The sequence below is a fragment of the Myxocyprinus asiaticus genome, chromosome 49 (assembly GCF_019703515.2).
Source record: "Myxocyprinus asiaticus isolate MX2 ecotype Aquarium Trade chromosome 49, UBuf_Myxa_2, whole genome shotgun sequence".
In the NCBI taxonomy this organism is placed as follows: domain Eukaryota; kingdom Metazoa; phylum Chordata; class Actinopteri; order Cypriniformes; family Catostomidae; genus Myxocyprinus; species Myxocyprinus asiaticus.
This window is the reverse complement of record NC_059392.1, coordinates 17079060-17099856: the sequence shown is the minus strand read 5'-3', so window position 1 is coordinate 17099856 and position 20797 is coordinate 17079060. Positions and strand designations below refer to the sequence as shown.

The 20797-nt window shown below is 44.0% G+C and overlaps 2 protein-coding genes across 3 annotated transcripts in view; one reads left to right on the top strand and one right to left on the bottom strand.

Moving 5' to 3' along the window:
• The first annotated feature begins 9111 nt into the window (after positions 1-9111).
• LOC127438292 (coiled-coil domain-containing protein 66-like) lies at positions 9112-16143 on the top strand. Of its 2 annotated transcripts, none has more exons than XM_051693792.1 (5): positions 9112-9338; positions 10935-11041; positions 11150-11244; positions 15262-15717; positions 15826-16143. In XM_051693792.1, the coding sequence occupies exons 1-4, from the start codon at positions 9334-9336 to the stop codon at positions 15406-15408; spliced, it is 354 nt and encodes a 117-aa protein (XP_051549752.1). In that variant the 5' UTR covers positions 9112-9333; the 3' UTR covers positions 15409-15717; positions 15826-16143. The 2 variants fall into 2 exon arrangements, with proteins under 2 accessions (XP_051549752.1, XP_051549751.1); XM_051693791.1 differs by having other exon boundaries at positions 9112-9349.
• A 143-nt stretch (positions 16144-16286) lies between these two features.
• Positions 16287-20797, bottom strand: part of LOC127438244 (protein TASOR-like) — a 202226-nt gene continuing 197715 nt past the window's right edge. Inside the window, exon 24 of the mRNA XM_051693677.1 lies at positions 16287-19915. Within this exon, the coding sequence (XP_051549637.1) occupies positions 19914-19915 (2 nt within the window). The 3' untranslated portion in view covers positions 16287-19913. The remainder of the gene's footprint in view (positions 19916-20797) is intronic.

Genomic DNA, 20797 nt, shown 5'->3' with positions numbered 1-20797 from the left:
GTGAGGAAATGTGTGTGAGGCAGATGAGCAGATTTCCTCTTAGGAGTGTTTCTCAACAGGTTATCTATCTTGATAGCCATAGCAACAAACTCAGACATGTGTAACAATTGAGTGGAAATATCCTGTCCCCCCTCAGGATATTCAAACACATCTCTGAGTAGTTGTAAGAAGTATGCAGAGGAGGAACGAAACTGTGAATCTGTCTCCCAAACCGCTGCAGCCCAATCAATCGCTTTACCAGATAACAATGACATCAGAAAAGTGCATTTACTTGCTTCATCATGAAACTGATCTCTCTGGCTTTCTACATAAATGCGTGCTTGTCTGATAAAACCACGACAATGTCCTGCAGAGCCATCAAACTTGTCTGGCAATGCCAGTCTTACCGTTGGTGGTGTAGCTGAAGGAAGCAATCGAATATAGTGGGTCAAATGATCGTTTGCCGACTGCAACTTGTTGAGCTGCTCTTGATAGTTCTTCAGCATCTCGCCCTGATAAGTGAACGCCGCTTGGAGCTGAGAAACTTCCGCTGGATTCATAGTAGGCGAAGTATTCTGTAATGATGGAGAGGCGGAAGCCGAGGAAGAATCCATATGCGGATGTTTATTCAAACAGTCCATCGAAATCCAAACACAGTGTCAGAAAAACAGGCAGTGAGGTCAAAAACACAGTAAAGCAGTCCAACCAGGCAAACAGACAAAAGGGAAGATCCAAAAGAGTAGTCAAAAACAAACAGGTCAAAACACTAGGCAATAAGGCAATAAGGCAATAAGGCAATAAGGCAATAAGGCAATAAGGCAATAAGGCAATGATATAAACGCTCGGTAAGGCAGATGATCTGGCAATACTTCGCAAAGTAACTATGGAAAAGCATGGCTATTTATATGATGCAAACAGGAAATGACAATACAGGAACTGATGAGGCAGGAAACAGGAAGTGACAGTTCAGAATTCAGGTGAGGGCTCCCTCTGGTGGGCAGGAGACCGCTCAGATGTTACAATGTGAAAAAATGAAGGGGTCTGAATACTTTCTGAATGCACTGTATCACTTGCTTGCTTATAGAAACATTTGTAAAAACACCTATTTAAAAAGGTGCCTTTAAGCAAAAAGCTTTTTAAGTGTCTTTCACTGAAAGAAAACATACAATGCACACAATGCAAACAATACAATAACACGGAAGTGTTTTAAGCATACACTTTTCTTTGCTGGAGCACACAGGGAGAAGGAGTTCCACTCTTTGACCAGGTGCACATTAAAACAGCAAATTGTTGGTTTAGGGTTCCAGAGCACAAGAGATATCTACACAACCCTGGAAGACGATGACACATACATAGGGCAGAGCAATTAGCATCACCAGCCAATTAAATTGCTGTGATGGAATAGGGTTTCAAGGTCACCGCCACAAGGAGGACAGCTACTGCCACAGCATCGAAGTTACTGACTACAAAGGGAACCATGGTTAATTGTATGAAAACCATAGTTTCCATAAAAAAAATTAATAAAAAAAACACACAAAAAAACATGGTTACTACAGTCATGAGCCCCTTTCCCACATAGAGTTCTGGTAATCTCCAAGAGGAGGTTTCTGAAAGGACAACTTTTTAGAGGAATTGCATTCTGGAAGAAACTTTTTCCTCACAAAATACCCCTGTGATTAAATAATGTAGTGTCGACCCTTTTTTCTTCTGACATTGCTTGCATGCGTGAATACTGTCACAAAAATAAAAAAAAAGACAACACAGATGGAAGACACCAGGATCGTAACACTTTCGTCATGTAAATTAGATTTTATGACGGTTAAGTTTATAATAGTTCTCACTTCCCCACTCTCAATAAACATTGACAAACACAATTACTACAGGCATGGTTATCACAATTTTACAATAGTATATGTTTCTGGTTTTGATTGTTCCCTTGGTTTCTCTGAAAGGAGGGACACTATGTAAGTAGATGATGGTAGGGGAAGTTCCTCCCAAGAATGACACTCTCTGAAGCCCTTTAAAATCACACCAATCTAGGGCTGGGCAATATGGCAAAAAAATAAAATCTCGATTTTTTATTTTTATTTTTTTTTTTTAAACATAAGGCCGATTTACGATTTTCGATTCGATTTTCCCACTTTTAAAGGTATTTTTCTAAAAAGTAACTTTCTAAAAAAAAGTCAAGCTAAAAAGTTTTTTTCATTATAGAAAACAAAGGTGTGTAACAGTAAAACATCCTGGTTACTTGCGTAACCTCCGTTCCCTGATGGAGGGAACGAGACGTTGTGTCGATGTAGTGACACTAGGGGTCACTCTTGGGAGCCTGAGACACCTCTGGTCTTTGATAAAAGGCCAATGAAAATTGGCGAGTGGTATTTGCATGCCACTCCCCTGGACATACGGGTATAAAAGGAGCTGGTATGCAACCACTCATTCAGGTTCATGTACACCTTCAAGGTGGAAGGGGACAGCCGCCCTTCCAACCTCTCCTGCAGGAAGGAAAGCACTGAGCCGACTGCACATCTCTGGGGTCTTCCCGTCGGGAAGAACACCACTTAGCAAACAGACGCTACTTAAAGGCATACAGGCGCCTCGTAGAGAGGGTCCTAGCCTGAGTGATCATGTCTACCACCGCGGGTGATAGACCGCTTAGGTCTTCCACGTCCCATCCAGGGGCCAGACATGGAGATTCCAGAGGTCTGGTCACAGGTGCCAGATGGTGCCCCGTCCCTGAGAAAGAAGGTCCTTCCTCAGGGGAATTTGCCGGGGGGGGGGGGGGCTGTCGTGAGGACCGTGAGGTCCGAGAACCACGTCTGGGTGTGCCAGTAGGATGCTACCAGGACGACCTGCTCCTCATCCTCCCTGACCTTGCACAGAGTCTGTGCAAGTAGGCTCACTGGGGGAAACGCATATTTGCGCAGGCCAGGGGGCCAGCTGTGTGCCAACGCGTCTATGCCGAGGGGGGCCTCGGACAGGGTGTACCAGAGCGGGCAGTGGGAGGATTCTTGGGAGGCGAACAGGTCCACCTGTGCCTGTCCGAATCGACTCCAATCAGCTGAGGGTAGAGTCTCCACTCTCCCGAGGGTAACCTGCCGTGACATCGCGTCCGCTGTAGTGTTGAGGTTGCCCAGAATGTGAGTGGCTTGCAGCGACTTGAAGTGCTGCTGGCTCCAGAGGAGGAGACGGCGGGCGAGTTGTGACATACAACGAGAGCGCAGACTGCCTTGGCGGTTGACATATGCTACCGTTGCCGTGTTGTCTGTCCGAACTAACATGTGCTTGCCCTGGATCAACGGCCGAAACCTCTGCAGGGTGAGCAGAATTGCCAACAACTCGAGGCAGTTGATGTGCCAATGCAGTCGCGGGCCACTAGCCAGCGGCTGCGTGCCCGTTGCAAACAGCGCCCCAGCCCATTTTGGAGGCATCTGTCGTGACCATGACGCGCCTGGAGACCAGTTCTAGGGGAACACCTGCCCGTAGAAACGAGGGGTTGGTCCAAGGGCTGAAAAGACGGTGACAGACCGGCGTGATGACCACGCAATTTGTCCTGTGGCGCCATGCCCATCTCGGGACTCGAGTCTGAAGCCAGTGTTGAAGCGGTCTCATATGCATGAACCCGAGCGGGGTGGCTACCGCTGAGGATGCCGTATGCCCCAGGAGCCTCTGAAAAATTTCAGTGGAACCACTGTTTTCTGTTTGAACACCTTCAAACTGGGCGCGCTCGTTCATGAGGCGCACTGTCAAAGAGACTGAGTCCAACTCCAAACCAAGGAAAGAGATGCTCTGAACCAGGAGGAGCTTGCTCTTTTCCCAGTTGCCCCGAAGCCCTAGTCGGCTGAGGTGTGAGAGCACCAAGTCCCTGTGTGCACACAACATGTCCCGAGAGTGAGCTAGGATTAGCCAGTCATTGAGATAGTTGAGAATGTGAATGCCCACTTCCCTTAACGGGAGTCTGTGTAAAGCCCGGTTCAGTACTCGCAGGTCCAAGATTGGCCACAACCCACCGCCTTTTTTCAGTACGATGAAGTAGGGGCTGTAAAACCCCTTCTTTATCTCGGCCGGAGGGACAAGTTCTATCGCGCCCTTCCGTAGGAGGGTAGCAATCTCCGCACGCAAGGTAGCAGCGTTTTCGTCCTTCACCAAGGTGAAGTGGATACCGCTGAACCTGGGCGGGAGTCTGGCGAACTGAATCGCATTGCCGAGTCGGACGGTCCGGACCAGCCATCGCGACGGATTGGAAAGCGCAAGCCACGCGTCCAATTTCCGCGCAAGGGGGACCAAGGGGACAATGTCGTCGGACGTACCGGCAGGTGGGGCCTCGCGGCGGGGCGGAGCTCGAGGTGCCACACCACGTTGTGGCCGTGCTGAGTCTAGGGACATCGAAGCACTTACCTGGCTCCTTGTGACCACCCCCGGAACAGCCTGGGACGGGGAAGGAAGAGGCCTGTCCTCGTGACCCGTGGAGACTGTCACATCGGTGGCGGATGTGTGCCACAGCTGGGTGCTCAGGGGCGGGAAGACCACCGCTGGAGCGCCAATCCTGTAAGGAAAAACCTGTGTACGGTAGTCGTGATGACTGGGTATGTGACCCAGGGAAGAAGGAAACCGCTCTTTTGCTGAACTGTTGGGTACCGCAGCCACTTGGGCATGCGGCGAAATCAAACGAAAAGGGAACAAAAGATTCTCCAACCGGCCCTGCACCGGGGGATGGAGTGGTCTTCTTACCAGCTCCAGGTGAGTGGGTTTCTTCAACCCTGGGTCGCCCGACTCAGGGGCGCTTTGACGATCTCCGTGGGTTCTTAGTGGCCGACTGCGAGACGGGTGGCGTCTGCTTCCTGTGGTGGGCTCCACGCTGGGGCCGGGCCGAAGGGGCGGGCTGTGGTGGAGCCGGTGCAGTCACCACAGGGGGACGCCCTTGGCGACGAGCAGACGGGGTGTGGGATCTTGAACTGCGCCGGGGCAGGATATGCTGGATAGCCTCCATCTGCTGCTTCACCTTCGAGAACTGCTGGGCAAAGTCCTCGACGGTGTCGCCGAATAGGCCAGCCTGCGAAATGGGGCAGCAAGGAACCGTGTCTTGTTGGCCTCACCCATCTCGACCAGTTTGAGCCAAAGGTGGCGCTCCTGGACCACTAATGTGGACATCATCTGCCCAAGAGACCGCGCCGTGACCTGCATCAGATCTGGGGCGGAACTACCCTCGTGCAGTTCTTTTAGCGCCTTGGCTTGGTGGACCTGCTGGAGAGCCATGGTGTGCAGGGCAGAGGCGGCTTGTCCAGCAGCGCTGTAGGCTTTAGCCGTCAGGGACGACGTGAACCTACAGGGCTTGGACGGGAGCTTTGGGCATCCACGCCAGGTGGCGGCGCTCTGCGGGCATAGCTGCACCGCGAGCAACTTATCCACCGGGGGAATCACTGTATAGCCCCTGGCCGCCCCGCCATCGAGGGTAGTGAGGGCGGGGGAACTGAGGAATCGGGCCGGGCAGTAAAAGGTGCCCCCCACAATTTTGTCAGCTCCTCGTGCACTTCCGGGAAGAAAGGCTCTGGAGTGGGGTGTGGCTGCTTTGAGCAGCGCTGCGAGCCCAGGAACCAATCATCGAGCCTCGAGGGTTCAGGGGAGAGCGGAGGGTTCCACTCTAGCCCAACACTCGCGGCCGCCTGGGAAAGCATGTCCGTCATCTCTGCATCAGCCTGTGACTGGGCAATCGTCTCCGAGGGGGGGAGCCCAGCTGAGGCTTCTGTGTCTGACTGGACAAGCCCGCTCTCCGATGTTGCGCTCGAGAGCTCATCATCTTCGCGGGCTCCGAACAAGAGGTCAGACTCACCGTGAGACAAGCCGGCGGACTCATCCGGAAGCCCGACTGGGGCAGATTAGCATGCTGGGGAATGGGAGGTCCGTGGGGGGATACCCGGTGGAGGCGATCCCATTGGGGTCCCCAAATCGCCCCCAGTGCTAGCCACGCTGGCCTCATACCCGTAGGTAGAAGGACTGAGGCGGGGAGCCACTGGGGTGAAGCCGCGACCGCAACGTTGCCATGGTCATGTTCTCGCAGTGAGAGCAAACTTGATGGCATTGGAGCTATGTGTTGTTGGGAATACAGGAGTGGGCTGAGAACACAGCCCTGCGGGGCTCCAGTGTTGAAGGTCAGTGAGATGTTGCTGCCCATTCTAACCACCTGGCGTCTGTTTGACAGGAAGTCCTAGGTCTAGCTGCACAGCGAGCTGTTTAAGCCCAGAGCCCGGAGTTTCTCATCAAGGTTGGAGGGTACTATGGTGTTGAATGCTGAGCTGTAGTCTACAAACAGCATTCTCACATATGTGTTCCTTTTTTCCAGGTGGGAGAGAGCAGTGTGTAGTGTAGATGCAATGGCATCATCAGTGGAGCGGTTGTTGCGGCATGCAAACTGCAGGATCCTTCGGAAGGATCGGGTTACATCCACTATGAGTGAACTAACCTCTGTAGATTCGGCCACAAGAGCTTTCTCCGCGAGGGTGGAGTTACGTATTTCCCTCAAAACAAGCATAAAAAGTATTTAGCTCATCCGGGAGAGAGGCAGCGGTGTTCACGGCAGAGTTTTTAATTCCCTTTGAAGTCCGTGATGATATTAATTCCCTGCCACATGCTTCTAAAGTTGGTGGTGTTGAACTGTCCTTCAATCTTGTCTCTGTACTGGTGTTTGGCTGCTCTGATAGTTTTGCGGAGGGCATAACTGGCTTGTTTATGCTCCTCCGTGTTCCCGGAATTAAAAGCGGAGATCCGCGCATTAATTGCTGCACGAACATCGCTATTAATCCATGGTTTCTGGTTAGGGTAGATCCGTATAGTTTTGGTCGGCACTACGTCATCTATGTACTGCCTGATGAAACACGTTACGGTATCAGCGTAGACCTCGATGTCATCATCAGAGGCGGACCGGAACATCTCCCAGTCTGCGTGATCAAAACAGTCTTGTGGCATAGAATCTGATTGGTCCGACCAGCACTGGATCGTTCTGAGGGTGGGTGCTTCCTATTTCAGTTTCTGCCTGTAAGCGGGCAGAAGCAGAATGGAAGAGTGGTCCGATTTGCCAAATGGTGGGTGGGGGAGGGATTTGTAGCTATCCCGGAAGGGTGAGTAGCAATGGTCCAAAACCCGGTCCCCTCGTGTGTTGAAACTGATGTGTTGGTAGTATTTCGGTGCTATTGACTTGAAGTTGGCTTTGGTAAAGTCACAATGAAGTCCCCGGTCACAATGAACTCAGCGTGCATGGTTTCCTGCTCACTTATACTCTCATACAGTTCCTTGAGTGCCCGGTCTGTGGCGGCTTGTGGCGGGATGTTCACAGCTGTGATAATGACCGCTGTGAATTCCTTCGGTAGCCAGAATGGTCAACACAGAAGCATGAGAAATTAAAGATCAGGAGAGCAGAAAGACTTGATAGAATGTAAGTTCCTCTGATCACACCAGGATTTGCTGATCATAAAACATACACCACCTCCTCTGCTTTTACCTGAGAGGTCTTTCACTCTGTCCACTTGGTGCACGGAGAACCCCATGGGTTCGATGGCTGAGTCTGGAATCTCCGCAGACATCCAAGTTTCTTTTAGGCAGATAATGCAGCAGTCCCTCGTCTCTCGTTGGAAAGAGATCCACCGAAAGTGCTTGTTGTCCAGAGACTGAACATTTGCCAGTAGAATACTGGGTAGCGGGGGTCGATTTGCACAACGTCTTAGTCTGATGAGAACGCCGGCTCTCCTTCCCCTTTTCCCTGGGCTGCCCAGACAAAGGGCTCCGCTGTCGTGTTTGTAAACAGTGGGTCAGCACTGAGGTAAAGTCCGGTTTTCGGTGTGCTATTGCAGAACCAATGTCCAAATGTGTTTGTCTATCATAGACAATAAGGCAGACAACATCCAAGACAAAAAAACATAAGAATTGTAGACAAAACAAACAAAAAACTGCAACATTGGGTCGGAGCTCACAACACAGCAGTCATACTCGGCGCCATCTTGAATTCAGGGATGAACATCAGCAATACATAGCATACCCCTCATCATAATCTCTGCCAAACATGACTGTATCATGCGCGCCAGGCCCCAAATTATGCGGAAGACCCACAAGGAATATAGTGGGAGGAGAGGGGAGCGGCTTCGCTTTCGGAACGAAAGCGAGCAGAGAGCAAATCGTCTTGAGTTTCATGCAATCACAGTGAACGCAATCAGTCTCAATGAGCGTCACTTTTATATATCAGCGCTCGTGCTCGTCATACAGAAGAATATATTGCTCACAAGGTGGAAAACATTTGCGTAATGCCATCTTGAAAGAGACGTTGTTAAGCAAACGGCTCTTTTATGTGCTTTACACTCAATAAAACACACAACAAACATAACAATGCAATAGCATTTCAATTGCAAAAGTGATAAAGGATACGCTGTTCATTGGAGCACAGGCAGGGAGTTAGAAAGTAATCCACTCACTGTTAAGGTGTGAAGATTTAACGACAAAGCGAAGATTTGGGCGTCCAGAGCAAGATATCACGACCCTCAAGAGAAAAATTCTGATGGTTCTGTGCTCCGGTTTATATTCCCACGATGACACGCGCATCAGGGTGGAGTGTCAAGCTTCATCTGCCAATAGATTGTTGTGATTTTATAGGGCTTCAGAGATCGTCACTCCTGGGAGGAACTTTTAGCAGTGTCAGAGCTGATGCAGCATTGAAGTGACCGACTTGAAAGGAACCCATGTTTTCCACAAAAATACCATGATTACCACTATCATGGTTACTACAAAATTATTATAGTAAAACCATGGTTAATTGTCTTAAGGGTTGTGTCAACAACAACAAAATTCCAAAAATAATTAAATCAAAAATAATCATTAAAGGCCATAAACTTGAACATTATTTTGCTTTGAGATGTTCCACTCCATCACATTTTCCCCATCACAAGTTCATAATATTACAAATTGTACATAAATCACCTTAAAAAATGTAAAAGTAAAATTTAATTATTTCATCAAATAAAATAACATTAAAAAAAAATGACTGTGGTGTTTCCGCAAGCCGCCTGTACGGGTGCAAGAGAGTTTTCTGATTTTTGCAGCAGCGCGGCTGTAGAGGAAGAGATTTTGTCTCAGCCAATCAGAAGAGCGATTACTGATTGCGAGCAGCAACTGATACATTTCTTTATACAAACAACATACAAACAACATATACAAACAACATCGGCTGTGTCTCATTTGGAAGGCTGCGTCCTGCTTCGGCCGCATTTTTCGGCCGCATACGTCATCGAGGCTGTCTCGTTTCAGAAAAGCGAGTAGGACACTTCGAATGCAGCCTTCGAATGCGACCTTCTTTCACGGGAATTCGGAGGATGCATGAGGTGTATCCTTCGTAGGCACTCACAACCCACAATTATTTGCTTTGAGTGAATTATTTGAAACGTGCCCTGTTTTTCACTGTAACGTGCCGCATTGAGCTCTAATCACATACTGTAATTGATCTGTAGATTGCTCTGCTGTTTAGTTAAGTCTGATACTGTAATATGGATAAAAATGTGTTATTTGAATGAAAGCACTGTTGTGATAATGTGCAGTAATGTTCTACTTGTAACTCATCTGAAACATTTACTCGATGCGTATCTGTGGATTTGCTTTTACAAAATGGCACATGATACTGTTGCTGTTCTATGGTACAGTGCTGGTATCAGATGTTAATAGCATTGTACTTTACTATGATTACCATAGTCATATGATTTGGTATTTACATGCTACTCCAAAGTACTTAAAAGTACCATTGTGTTTACATACTAATCTAATGTAGCATACTTAAAAAAACGATGGTATTTACACGCTACCTTAATGTACTTCAAATATATACCATGGTATTCACAGAACATGCATCTTCATGGTACTTAAAAAACACCAGAGTATTTACATGCTACTCCAGTGTTGGTCAAAAATACCATGGTATTTACATGCTCTCTAATGTACTTCAAATAAATACCATGGTATTTACATGCTACTCTAATGTACTTCAAATAAATACCATGGTATGTGGCCCATTGATGAATAAGGTTTTCAACTGACCAAAAATTAAAAAAGGTTAAAACTGCACATCAAAGTAGTTTTGCCTTTATGAGGATGTTATTGCCTTATTACTAAAATCTTATTTTCAAACAATGTATTTTAAGTGTTTTAATTGAGAATCATGTGACGACACCAGTCAAAATGTCATACGGGATAACGTTAATGAATTTTCAAAATATTATCATATTAAAACTTTTTTTTTTTATCAATAATAATTAATGAATATATAAAGTGAGGCAGTAACTGGAAAAGCTCAGAAAATAAAACTTGCACAATAATTTTTCTTATTATAATGTGTTTGCTTTAAACGTGACCCTACTTGTTAAAGTTCTTTACCCACATTTTAATGCTGCAATGTGATTTAAGCTGCAAAATGTCTGAAAATGTTTTACAGTACTTGGCATAATACTATTATTGTTTTCTCAACTCCATAAAATGAAATTATGTGTTTTAAGGGAAAAAAATCAGCGTTATCCCACCTGACTGAAATTGTTACTCGGTATGACACCTGAACTGTTGATGCCAGATGGGCTGGTTTAAGTATTTCTGTTACTGCTGATCTCCTGGGATTTTCATACACTCTAGAATTCACTCAGAATGGTGCCAAAAACAAAAAACATACAGTGAGGGGCAGTTCTGTGGACAGAAATGCCTTGTTGATGAGAGAGGTCAACAGAGAATGGCCAGACTGGTTCGAACTGACAAAGGCTACAGTAACTCAGATAACCGCTCCATACAATTGTAGTGAGAAGAATATCATCTCAGAATGCTATTCTGAGATGCAGGTTAGCTCTGTTTTGGTGGTACGAGGGAGACCTACACAATATTAGGCAGGTGGTTTTAATGTTGTGGCTGATCGATGTATGTCTCTGTGTGTTGTTTTGAATCAGGCCAGTATCAGACGAGCTGCAGTCAGGGTTGTTCAGCACGTTTAGAGAAAGAGAAAGAGAGAGAGATGCACTGGAGGCCATAAGAGCTCAGTGGAGGAGAGAGCTGGGTACATTCACACACATTTTAAATATTCATTAGCATGCCAGAACAGCTCTTTGTTAGGCTGGTTATCTTTTGGGATCTGTGGGTCTGATCAGTTACTGTTCCTCTACAGATGAGCAGATGGCTTTAAAGAGGAAGCAGAAAGCCAGTGTGAAGAATTTTAAGACTCCTGATGAATCATGTAAAGCAAAACTCCAGCCTGCCACTGTAAGAAAGCAATATATACTGTACACCACACGACACATATTATATTACTGTGACACTTCAGAGATGCTGTATATGAACATGTTTGCAATAGAAACAAATATTTATCTGTCTGTCTTTCTACATTCATTAATTTTAACTGGTATTTTATCTATCTGTATATCTAATACGGTTGGGAATTGCCACAGACCGCCCAGTTCAATGTTACAACAATATTCAGTTGCTGATTCAATATGTATTGTATAAAAAAAGACCATCTTTCCCAGATATCGCAAACATAGTTGTCTTTTGTTCTAAATTGCATATAGACTGCATATAATATGTACAGTTTTACCATTAGCTGTGTAGCGGTTATTAAAATTAATCTTTAATTATTTGTATTTGTTTTGTAAAAAGCATCAGAAAATGTTGGTGCGGCTGTCCTTATGAGGACTCTCCACAGACATAATGATTTTTATACTGTATGAACTATAGATTCTATCCCATAACCCTACCCCTAAACCCTACCCTCACAAATTTTTTTTTTTTTTTTCATTTTTACATTTTCAAAAAAATATTGTTTAGTATGTTTTTTTAAGTGATTTGAATTATGGGGACACTAGAAATGTCCTCATAAACCACATTAATTGCATAATACCCTTGTAATTACCAGTTTGTAACCTAAAAAAATGTCCTCATAAACCACCCAAACCTGCCCACACACACACACACACACACACACACACACACACACAAACACCAAACCTGCCCACACACACATGTTGGTACTTCTATCACTACGAGGACTCTCCATAGACATAATGAGTTTATACTGTTCAAACTATATACAGGTGCATCTCAATAAATTAGAATGTCGTGGAAAAGTTCATTTATTTCAGTAATTCAACTCAAATTGTGAAACTCGTGTATTAAATAAATTCAATGCACACAGACTGAAGTAGTTTAAGTCTTTGGTTCTTTTAATTGTGATGATTTTGGCTCACATTTAACAAAAACCCACCAATTCACTATCTCAAAAAATTAGAATACATCATAAGACCAATAAAAAAAAACATTTTTAGTGAATTGTTGGCCTTCTGGAAAGTATGTTAATTTACTGTATATGTACTCAATACTTGGTAGGGGCTCCTTTTTGCTTTAATTACTGCCTCAGTTCAGCGTGGCATGGAGGTGATCAGTTTGTGGCAAGGCTGAGGTGGTATGGAAGCCCAGGTTTCTTTGACAGTGGCCTTCAGCTCATCTGCATTTTTTGGTCTCTTGTTTCTCATTTTCCTCTTGACAATACCCCATAGATTCTCTATGGGGTTCAGGTCTGGTGAGTTTGCTGGCCAGTCAAGCACACCAACACCATGGTCATTTAACCAACTTTTGGTGCTTTTGGCAGTGTGGGCAGGTGCCAAATCCTGCTGGAAAATGAAATCAGCATCTTTAAAAAGCTGGTCAGCAGAAGGAAGCATGAAGTGCTCCAAAATTTCTTGGTAAACGGATGCAGTGACTTTGGTTTTCAAAAAACACAATGGACCAACACCAGCAGATGACATTGCACCCCAAATCATCACAGACTGTGGAAACTTAACACTGGACTTCAAGCAACTTGGGCTATGAGCTTCTCCACCCTTCCTCCAGACTCTAGGACCTTGGTTTCCAAATGAAATACAAAACTTGCTCTCATCTGAAAAGAGGACTTTGGACCACTGGGCAACAGTCCAGTTCTTCTTCTCCTTAGCCCAGGTAAGATGCCTCTGACGTTGTCTGTGGTTCAGGAGTGGCTTAACAAGAGGAATACGACAACTGTAGCCAAATTCCTTGACACGTCTGTGTGTGGTGGCACTTGATGCCTTGACCCCAGCCTCAGTCCATTCCTCATGAAGTTCACCCAAATTCTTGAATTGATTTTGCTTGACAATCATAAGGCTGCGGTTCTCTTGGTTGGTTGTGCATCTTTTACTTCCACACTTTTTCCTTCCACTCAACTTTCTGTTAACCTGCTTGGATACAGCACTCTGTGAACAGCCAGCTTCTTTGGCAATGAATGTTTGTGGCTTACCCTCCTTGTGAAGGGTGTCAATGATTGTCTTCTGGACAACTGTCAGATCAGCAGTCTTCCCCATGATTGTGTAGCCTAGTGAACCAAACTGAGAGACCATTTTGAAGGCTCAGGAAACCTTTGCAGGTGTTTTGAGTTGATTAGCTGATTGGCATGTCACCATATTCTAATTTTTTGAGATAGTGAATTGGTGGGTTTTTGTTAAATGTGAGCCAAAATCATCACAATTAAAAGAACCAAAGACTTAAACTACTTCAGTCTGTGTGCATTGAATTTATTTAATACACGAGTTTCACAATTTGAGTTGAATTACTCAAATAAATGAACTTTTCCACGACATTCTAATTTATCGAGATGCACCTGTATTTTATCCCCCAACCCTAACCCTGCCCTTAAACCTAACCCTCACAGAAACCTTTTGGCATTTTTACATTAAAAAAAACAAACAAACAAACATTGTTTAGTATGCTTTATAAGTCATTTGAATTACAGGGACACTAGGGGTGTCCTCATAAATCACATTTATAGCTTAATACCCTTGTAATTACTAGTGTGTAACCTAAAAAAAATTCCTCATAAATCACAAAAAACAACTCTCGCACACAGACACAGACAAACACACACAGACCCAGACACAAATTGAAAGCACAGGACAGTGCATATATGCACAAATTGTGACACGCTCCATCATTTTGAGTCAGATGTAGTTTTTTAGAGAAACATGATTTTAGTCTCAACTGTCAAATTATGTAATTTTCTTTCTCAAAATTCAAACAGTCAGTGTTGTATTCATGCTCATTAATGGTGCGTGAGACAGATCACAGTAGCTGGCCATTCAAACAGAGCGGGGCACAATGATCTTTCTCTCCAACTTATAGCATGAAAAAAACATGAATGAACATCTGAGGGTATGTTGAAAGATACAGGTCAAATGACTGAAATGTGTGTTCTCTCATGTAATCGCCCAGTCTGTTAATGTTGAAATGACAATGGAGAAAATCAATGGGGAATATCGAGCCCCGGAGCAGCACTCATGGGATCAGCGCGTATATACACTGAACGCACACACACCAAGTAAAAATCACATGCCCAGTCATTTCTCTGCTGTCTGTGTTGCCTTAAAATCATTCCATATATCATGATATGTACATTTGCAATATTTTAATAAATTTGATATATTGTGCAGCCCTAGTTACAATAAACACTCATGACCACTTTATTAGGTACACCTGTATTTACCTAATGAAGTGGTCGGTGAGTTTATAACAACAACAAAACCCAATCTTTTTAAATATTTAGAGAACAAAGAAAGATGAATCGGACACCTTGATGGTTGCATGCAGGTGCTTAAAATAGTCAAATGTATAGAAAGAAGAACATACATCTCACACGCTCACTGAAATTATTATATTAATATACACAGCCACACTTCTTCAGGTACAATATATTGCTGTTAGACTGAACATTGCTGAAATGTCAAATGGGACACCCTACGGTCTCGTGTATTTCAAGTCCTCATCAAGTCTGTTGCCTGTTGTATTCTATTTATTCATTAAAGCTGAAGTATGTAATTTCTACAACATTAGCGCTACCGAATGGAATTGCAAAAATAAACAATGTTTTCAAAACAGCTTTCTGAATGTGCCCCTCATCTGTAGTTGTTCAAACAGTCAGATATTCCCGAGATATTCTGAGCGCCCCAACAAACACGGGAATATTTATAGCGCCACAGAAGCACAGTGTTTATAGTTTTCGAGAAAATGTACCTGTTAATGGTTTACTTCTTGTTGTCTCTGCATATTAAGCTGGGAGAGGTGAAAGTATTTTAACACTGAAAAAGTTACATACTTCAGCTTTAACTTCTATTAATTTTGTGCATTTAGCAACTATGTCTAGATATTTCTGATATTTACAACCCTCTTTGCTATGCACTAATTATGTGGTTCACTGACTGAATGTTTTTACCCGGGAAGGAGGAGGGATTCCCGTCGCAGAGTCCTCGACACTGCCGTCCACCCAGGGGAGTGCCGCTGCCGTCCGACGGGGGACGGAGTAGCCCGACCACCCGGACGCGGGGAACGGCCGCCGTCCGAGAGGCGAGTGGGGACGGGACTACCTGACTGCCTGGAGCGAGGGAGCTGCTGCCGGGGGCGGAGGAGTGCCCTGCTGTCCCCCGGGAACGCGGAGGGGTCGAGGGAAGACCGCCGTCCGCGGGGGGAGGAGGGAAGCGACTCCCCGACCGCCTGGAGTGGTAGGGCCGCTGCTAGGGGTGGAGGAGTGTCCCCACGGGACGCTGGGAACGCGGAGGGGCGTTCTGTCCGCTGGGGGTCGGAGGTCTGACTCCGGTCCGCCCGGGGAGGAGCGGCTGCAGTCCGCCTGAGAGGGTGGAGTAGTGATCGAGGACCACGCAACGGCGCATCAGAGAACCAGTGAGTTTCTTTTTCTCTCTCTCCTCTCTCTCTCTCTCTCTGTCGCTCCGTGTTGGCCTTTCCCTCGCCATTTTGTTTAGTTGTTTTTCCCCTCCTGTCTCCTTCCAGGTCGAGGAAGGCGGGGATGACCCGCCGGCAGTCGGGGCATAAGGCACGCCCCCCCCGGAGAGGAAGGGTGGGGGATGTACGTCATGCCGGGGGCTCCCCGGCCTGAGGCAACACCGGGAGGAGTGTAGAGCCGAGGAGGGCGGGGCCGGGCTGGAATGAGACACACCCGGTCCCCAATCAGCCTGATGGGGCGCGCGAGGGATAAAGGTGGCCGGGGACGACAGAGAGAGAGAGAGAGAATTGCAGGCAGCTGTACTGTGTGTTTTTGGTTGTGTGTTTTGTTTAAATTGTTTATTAAATTATTATTTAAGTTGTCAAGCCGGTTCTCGCCTCCTCCTTTCCACTGAACCCCCTTACACCAGGTAAACTGCTTCATCTCACAATTATTTTTAACCTTTATCATAACGCTGAATTTAATGCTTCACAAGCACAGGAAAATGCTCTTTACTAGCATGCTAATAACCAAGAGAGCAATCGCTTCATCACTTCTGTGCATGGGGACTTAAATGTGCAACTGAGAAACACAAATACTTACAGAAATTGCAGTCACATTTACGTTTTTTACACTGTATGCTTCCACAAACTTCCATAACCTTTACATTAAATGTAATTAAAACAGGATAATTTTGCATGAACACTGTTCTTTCTCCTTGTCAGTGTTTCTGTTATAAGATTTTAATGTAACAATTTCTGCTCATATTTTTTAAGTGCTGCACTTTGCGTCCATATATCCCTCTAAAAGGCGTGTGATCGGGGTCACATGAACATTACGGAGCCTAATTATACATTATTATCCTTAACACCGACTAGTCGAGTAGTCATTCAAACATTCGACCGACTAGTCCATTATGAATATTGGTAGTTTTGCACATCCCTAATACACACACAAGTGGCTTTACAAACCAATATAGCGTAAAGGAGTAAAAATTACATTGTTTTTCCATAGGTGAATGGGTTTTTAATAATAACTTATAAACATTTAAAGACAGACATACTGTGAGCTCTGAGGTTGTTAATAAATGGTATATCCTTATGGATATGTGGAAGCCATCAGTCCACGTTATTTAAACTTCACTGTTAAACATTTTTTGTTTAATAGCTAAATTTCTGGTGAAAAAACACACTTCCCATGATCCTGAAGAGAAAGGATCCACCAGTCAGAGAACTGCAGTCAGCTCTGCAGTGTCCGCACACTCCCATGATTCACCTTGAATGGTGCAATTGAGTTGTTCTCCCTTCACTCTCAAACTACTTATACTGTACAGTATATTTGCATAAATCTGAAATTTTTGCAAAACACTTTAAACATATTAAAGGTGCACTCAGTAATTTTTTCCTCATTAAAAAAGCTGTACTCCTTAAGAAATTAATTGTAATTTTGAAACATATGTAGGAAAACATGACTACTCACATTAAAATGAAGAGTTCAGTGATACCAGTAACCTTATAAAAGCTGTTTTATTCTACATGGAGAGGGTCTGCACATGGGGGCTGCCATGTTAGAATCACATGACCAGCCTAATACTTCTCGCCTAATCTCAGTAACCATCCTGTTATTTGACACTTTCACTCATTGATTAAAGTAATCATGGCTGACTGTGAATTGTGAATTTCTAAAATTGCATCAGTAACTGAAAACTATTGCGTTTGAATGATGCTGCATTCAGACCACTAGGTGTCAGTGTAAGTCTAAGATGACATGAACAAGATCTTAGTGCACCTTTAAAAATAACCCCATATTACTTACTTTCTTTTTGTGCTCAGTGATGTCATACAATGGCATACAATGCAAAATAATTCAGAAAATAATTCAGAAGTCTAATATATTATTCCATGAGATTCATGCCTTGTTCTGAAAGCATACGATAAGGTGAGAAACAAACCGAAATCTAAAGTATTATTTAGTGGAAATCATCACCGACCGCTGCTGTCCTGTGTGCATTAATGAGACTGCAAGAGAGCAGCAGTTACTCTGCCCCACTTGGCAGATAGGGCGTTAAGTGAAAACTTGTTTCGTTTATTTAAAAACAGGTCTGCCACAGCGATAGTAACATAAGAAACACAACACAGCTGCACACAAACCAGCCAACAGAACTTACAAAACATGTCTGAAGAGTTTGAAGTCGAATAGAGATTGGTTTCTAAAAATAGTTGCTTTAAGCCACACCCTCCCTCATCAAGAATTAAATAGCACTTGAAAATAATACTGCATAGTAACTATTCAGATCGATATGGTTTGGAATTGGAAAAATATGCTTGGAAATAATATATGATAAGAATACTGACTTGCCTTATAATTATGCACACACTGTATAAACAACAACTTTAAATCAGTAATTTTATTTTTTTCTTTCCTTTAGAATTTGATGTAATTTGTAATGTTGCATGGGATTGTTGTTCATGCCCTCATGAAAAACGTTAAGTGAAAGTCTTTTACCTTTGTCTTTTTGTCTGATTATAAAATACTTTGTTGCTTCAAATCAAAATTTGTAATGTTGTGATTCACCTCGGAGCTGGCTGGTTTGGTTATGGCTTATAACTCTTTTATAAAGGATTTTTTGAAATCCCTATGGAAACAAAATTACTAGAAAAAATACTTTTGGAACCAAAGAGGCTGAAACAGTGGGCAGACAATGTTGTGAACTATTATACTGTAAGTATATACGTGAACTATAGAATAACATCAAAAACAATCAGAGAAAGAAACAGTGTAATGTTATGCTATCTCTACATATGACCTCACATGTACATGCTCTGTGCTCTCTGTCACACAGTCTTAGAGTAATTTTCCTTACTCTCTTATAACACGTCCACAGACTGAGGGCGGTTCATTTTGACTCTCTGCATCGGCCCTCAGCTGTGGAACCTGACATGAGCAGCTCTCTGTCTCATCATCGCTCGGTCTCTGAAGTGCTGCCCACTGCATGGGAGCCCATGAGTGTGTGTGGAGGGGACAGTGTGGGCAGTGCCAGCGTTGACACCACTCACCAACCACAACAGAGAGCCAGGTCAGTTAGCATACAGATTTATGATAGTTTTGGTATTTTTGTCCTTATTATTATAACGATTTTCTTCTCTCTCTCCTTTTCCTGTGGTTTAAAGCCAAAGGATGTTATTTCTGTGGCACTAGTGTCACCAAATGAAATTGTGAAACTAATTCAAATAGATGTCCCAAACCCTCACGCTGTCTACCATTGGTCTGAAACAGACGTTCCCTGCCCTAAACTTATGCCATTCGATGATTTTCATAGCACCTTTACAGAAAAGTATGCTTTTACAGAAAAAGAAGCTGTAATATCTGTAATGTCTTGCAGTCATAATTGTGCGGTTTGCTAAAAAACATGATTGCAAATTGTGCCTTTAAATAAACAAATAAATAATAAATAATATTTGTATTTAGATCCCCAGTGAGCAGGCTAAAGGCAACTGTGGAAAGGAACACAAAACTCCATAAGATGTTGGCTAATGGATAAAAATAACCTTGGGGGAAACCAGGCTCACTGTGGGGTCCAGTTCCCCTCTGGCTAAACAGCATGAATATAATGCCAATATTAGTTATTTATCTGTAGTACAAGTCATGGTTTTAAATTAGTAAACTAAGTAAGTTTTAGTGGCCAATGTTTAAACAAAAAGATTTTGTATGTACTGGAAGATTAATGACTAAGTCTAAAGTCCATCCTGAATTAACTGTGGAAGTGCACACAGATGTATTGTTTTTTTGTTATTTGGCTGATGAAGGCTTCAGTTGGTAATTAATTTATTATCAATGTATTCCATTTTAAAAGTGTAGTCCATTCTTTGACCAAGGTGATGCAAGCAGATGTTAGTGAGGTGCATTGCAGTTCGGAAGCTTGTGGCACTTCATTTCCGGTGTTTCAGGCAGTGGCTGGTGAAGTATCCCATGTCTTACGGTTGGAGCTGGCATGAGTTCATCCTCTGTAAAGTCCATCGTAGTAGACTGAAGTGATATCTGTCTGGCTCAGGCTGCTGTTAGTCATCCTCACTCAGCAGCATGTAGTAGTGGGAGCTGGACATCTGGCAGGACCAGAGCTGGATCTGGCAGGCTCTGGTATATGTATATGTATGTATCCTGAGGTTAAGACAGGGAAACAAATAGAATAATATTACAACTTAAAAGCAGGATTATAGAATATGAGAAGTGTTTCCGGTTCCGGAAGTCCTGACTAATGCAGCATAAATATGAGATGGATAAATTAGGTGTATGCCTGGCTGAAAAGATGAGACTTCAGTCTAGACTTAAACTGAGAGAGTGTGTCTAAGTCCCGAACCATGTTAGGAAGACTATTCCATAATTTAGGAGCCAAATAGGAAAAGGATCTACTTCCTATTGTGGATGTAGATATTCTAGGTATTATTAACAGGCCAGAATGTTGCAGATCGTAGTTAACGTGATGGAATGTAGCTAGGGCTGTGATGGCGGCAGTCTTTTACCACCGCAGTGGTAAATGACCAGCTACTGGTGGTGGTGCGGGGCTTATATATATGTACAAAAAATAATAATAATAATAATAAAAAATAAATAAAAATAAAAATATATATATTAACTCAAACAAACAAAAACGTCCTCTCACTTTCAACTGCTTTTATTTTTCAGCAAATTTAACATGTGTAAATATTTGTTTGAACATAAAAAGATTCAACAACTAAGACATAAACTGAACAAGTTTCACAGACATGTGACTAACAGAAATGGAATAATGTGTCCCTGAACAAAGGGGGGGATCAAAATCAAAAGTAACAGTCAGTATCTGGTGTGGCCACCAGCTGCATTAAGTACTGCAGTGCATCTCTTCCTCATGGACTGCACCAGATTTGCCAGTTCTTGCTGTGAGATGTTACCCCACTCTTCCACCAAGGCACTTGCAAGTTCCCAGACATTTCTGGGGGGAATGCCCCTAACCCTCACCCTCCGATCCAACGTGTCACAGACGTGCTCAATGGGATTGAGATC

Bases quoted from the DNA above. Each gene is read 5' to 3' on its own strand.
- LOC127438292 (XM_051693791.1), top strand. From the start codon at position 9,300: ATGCGACCTTCTTTCACGGGAATTCGGAGGATGCATGAGGTGTATCCT. The intron at 9,350-10,934 runs GTAGGCACTCAC...GTTTTGAATCAG, and splicing joins ATGCATGAGGTGTATCCTTC to GCCAGTATCAGACGAGCTGC. The intron at 11,245-15,261 runs GTAAGAAAGCAA...TTACCCGGGAAG, and splicing joins CAAAACTCCAGCCTGCCACT to GAGGAGGGATTCCCGTCGCA.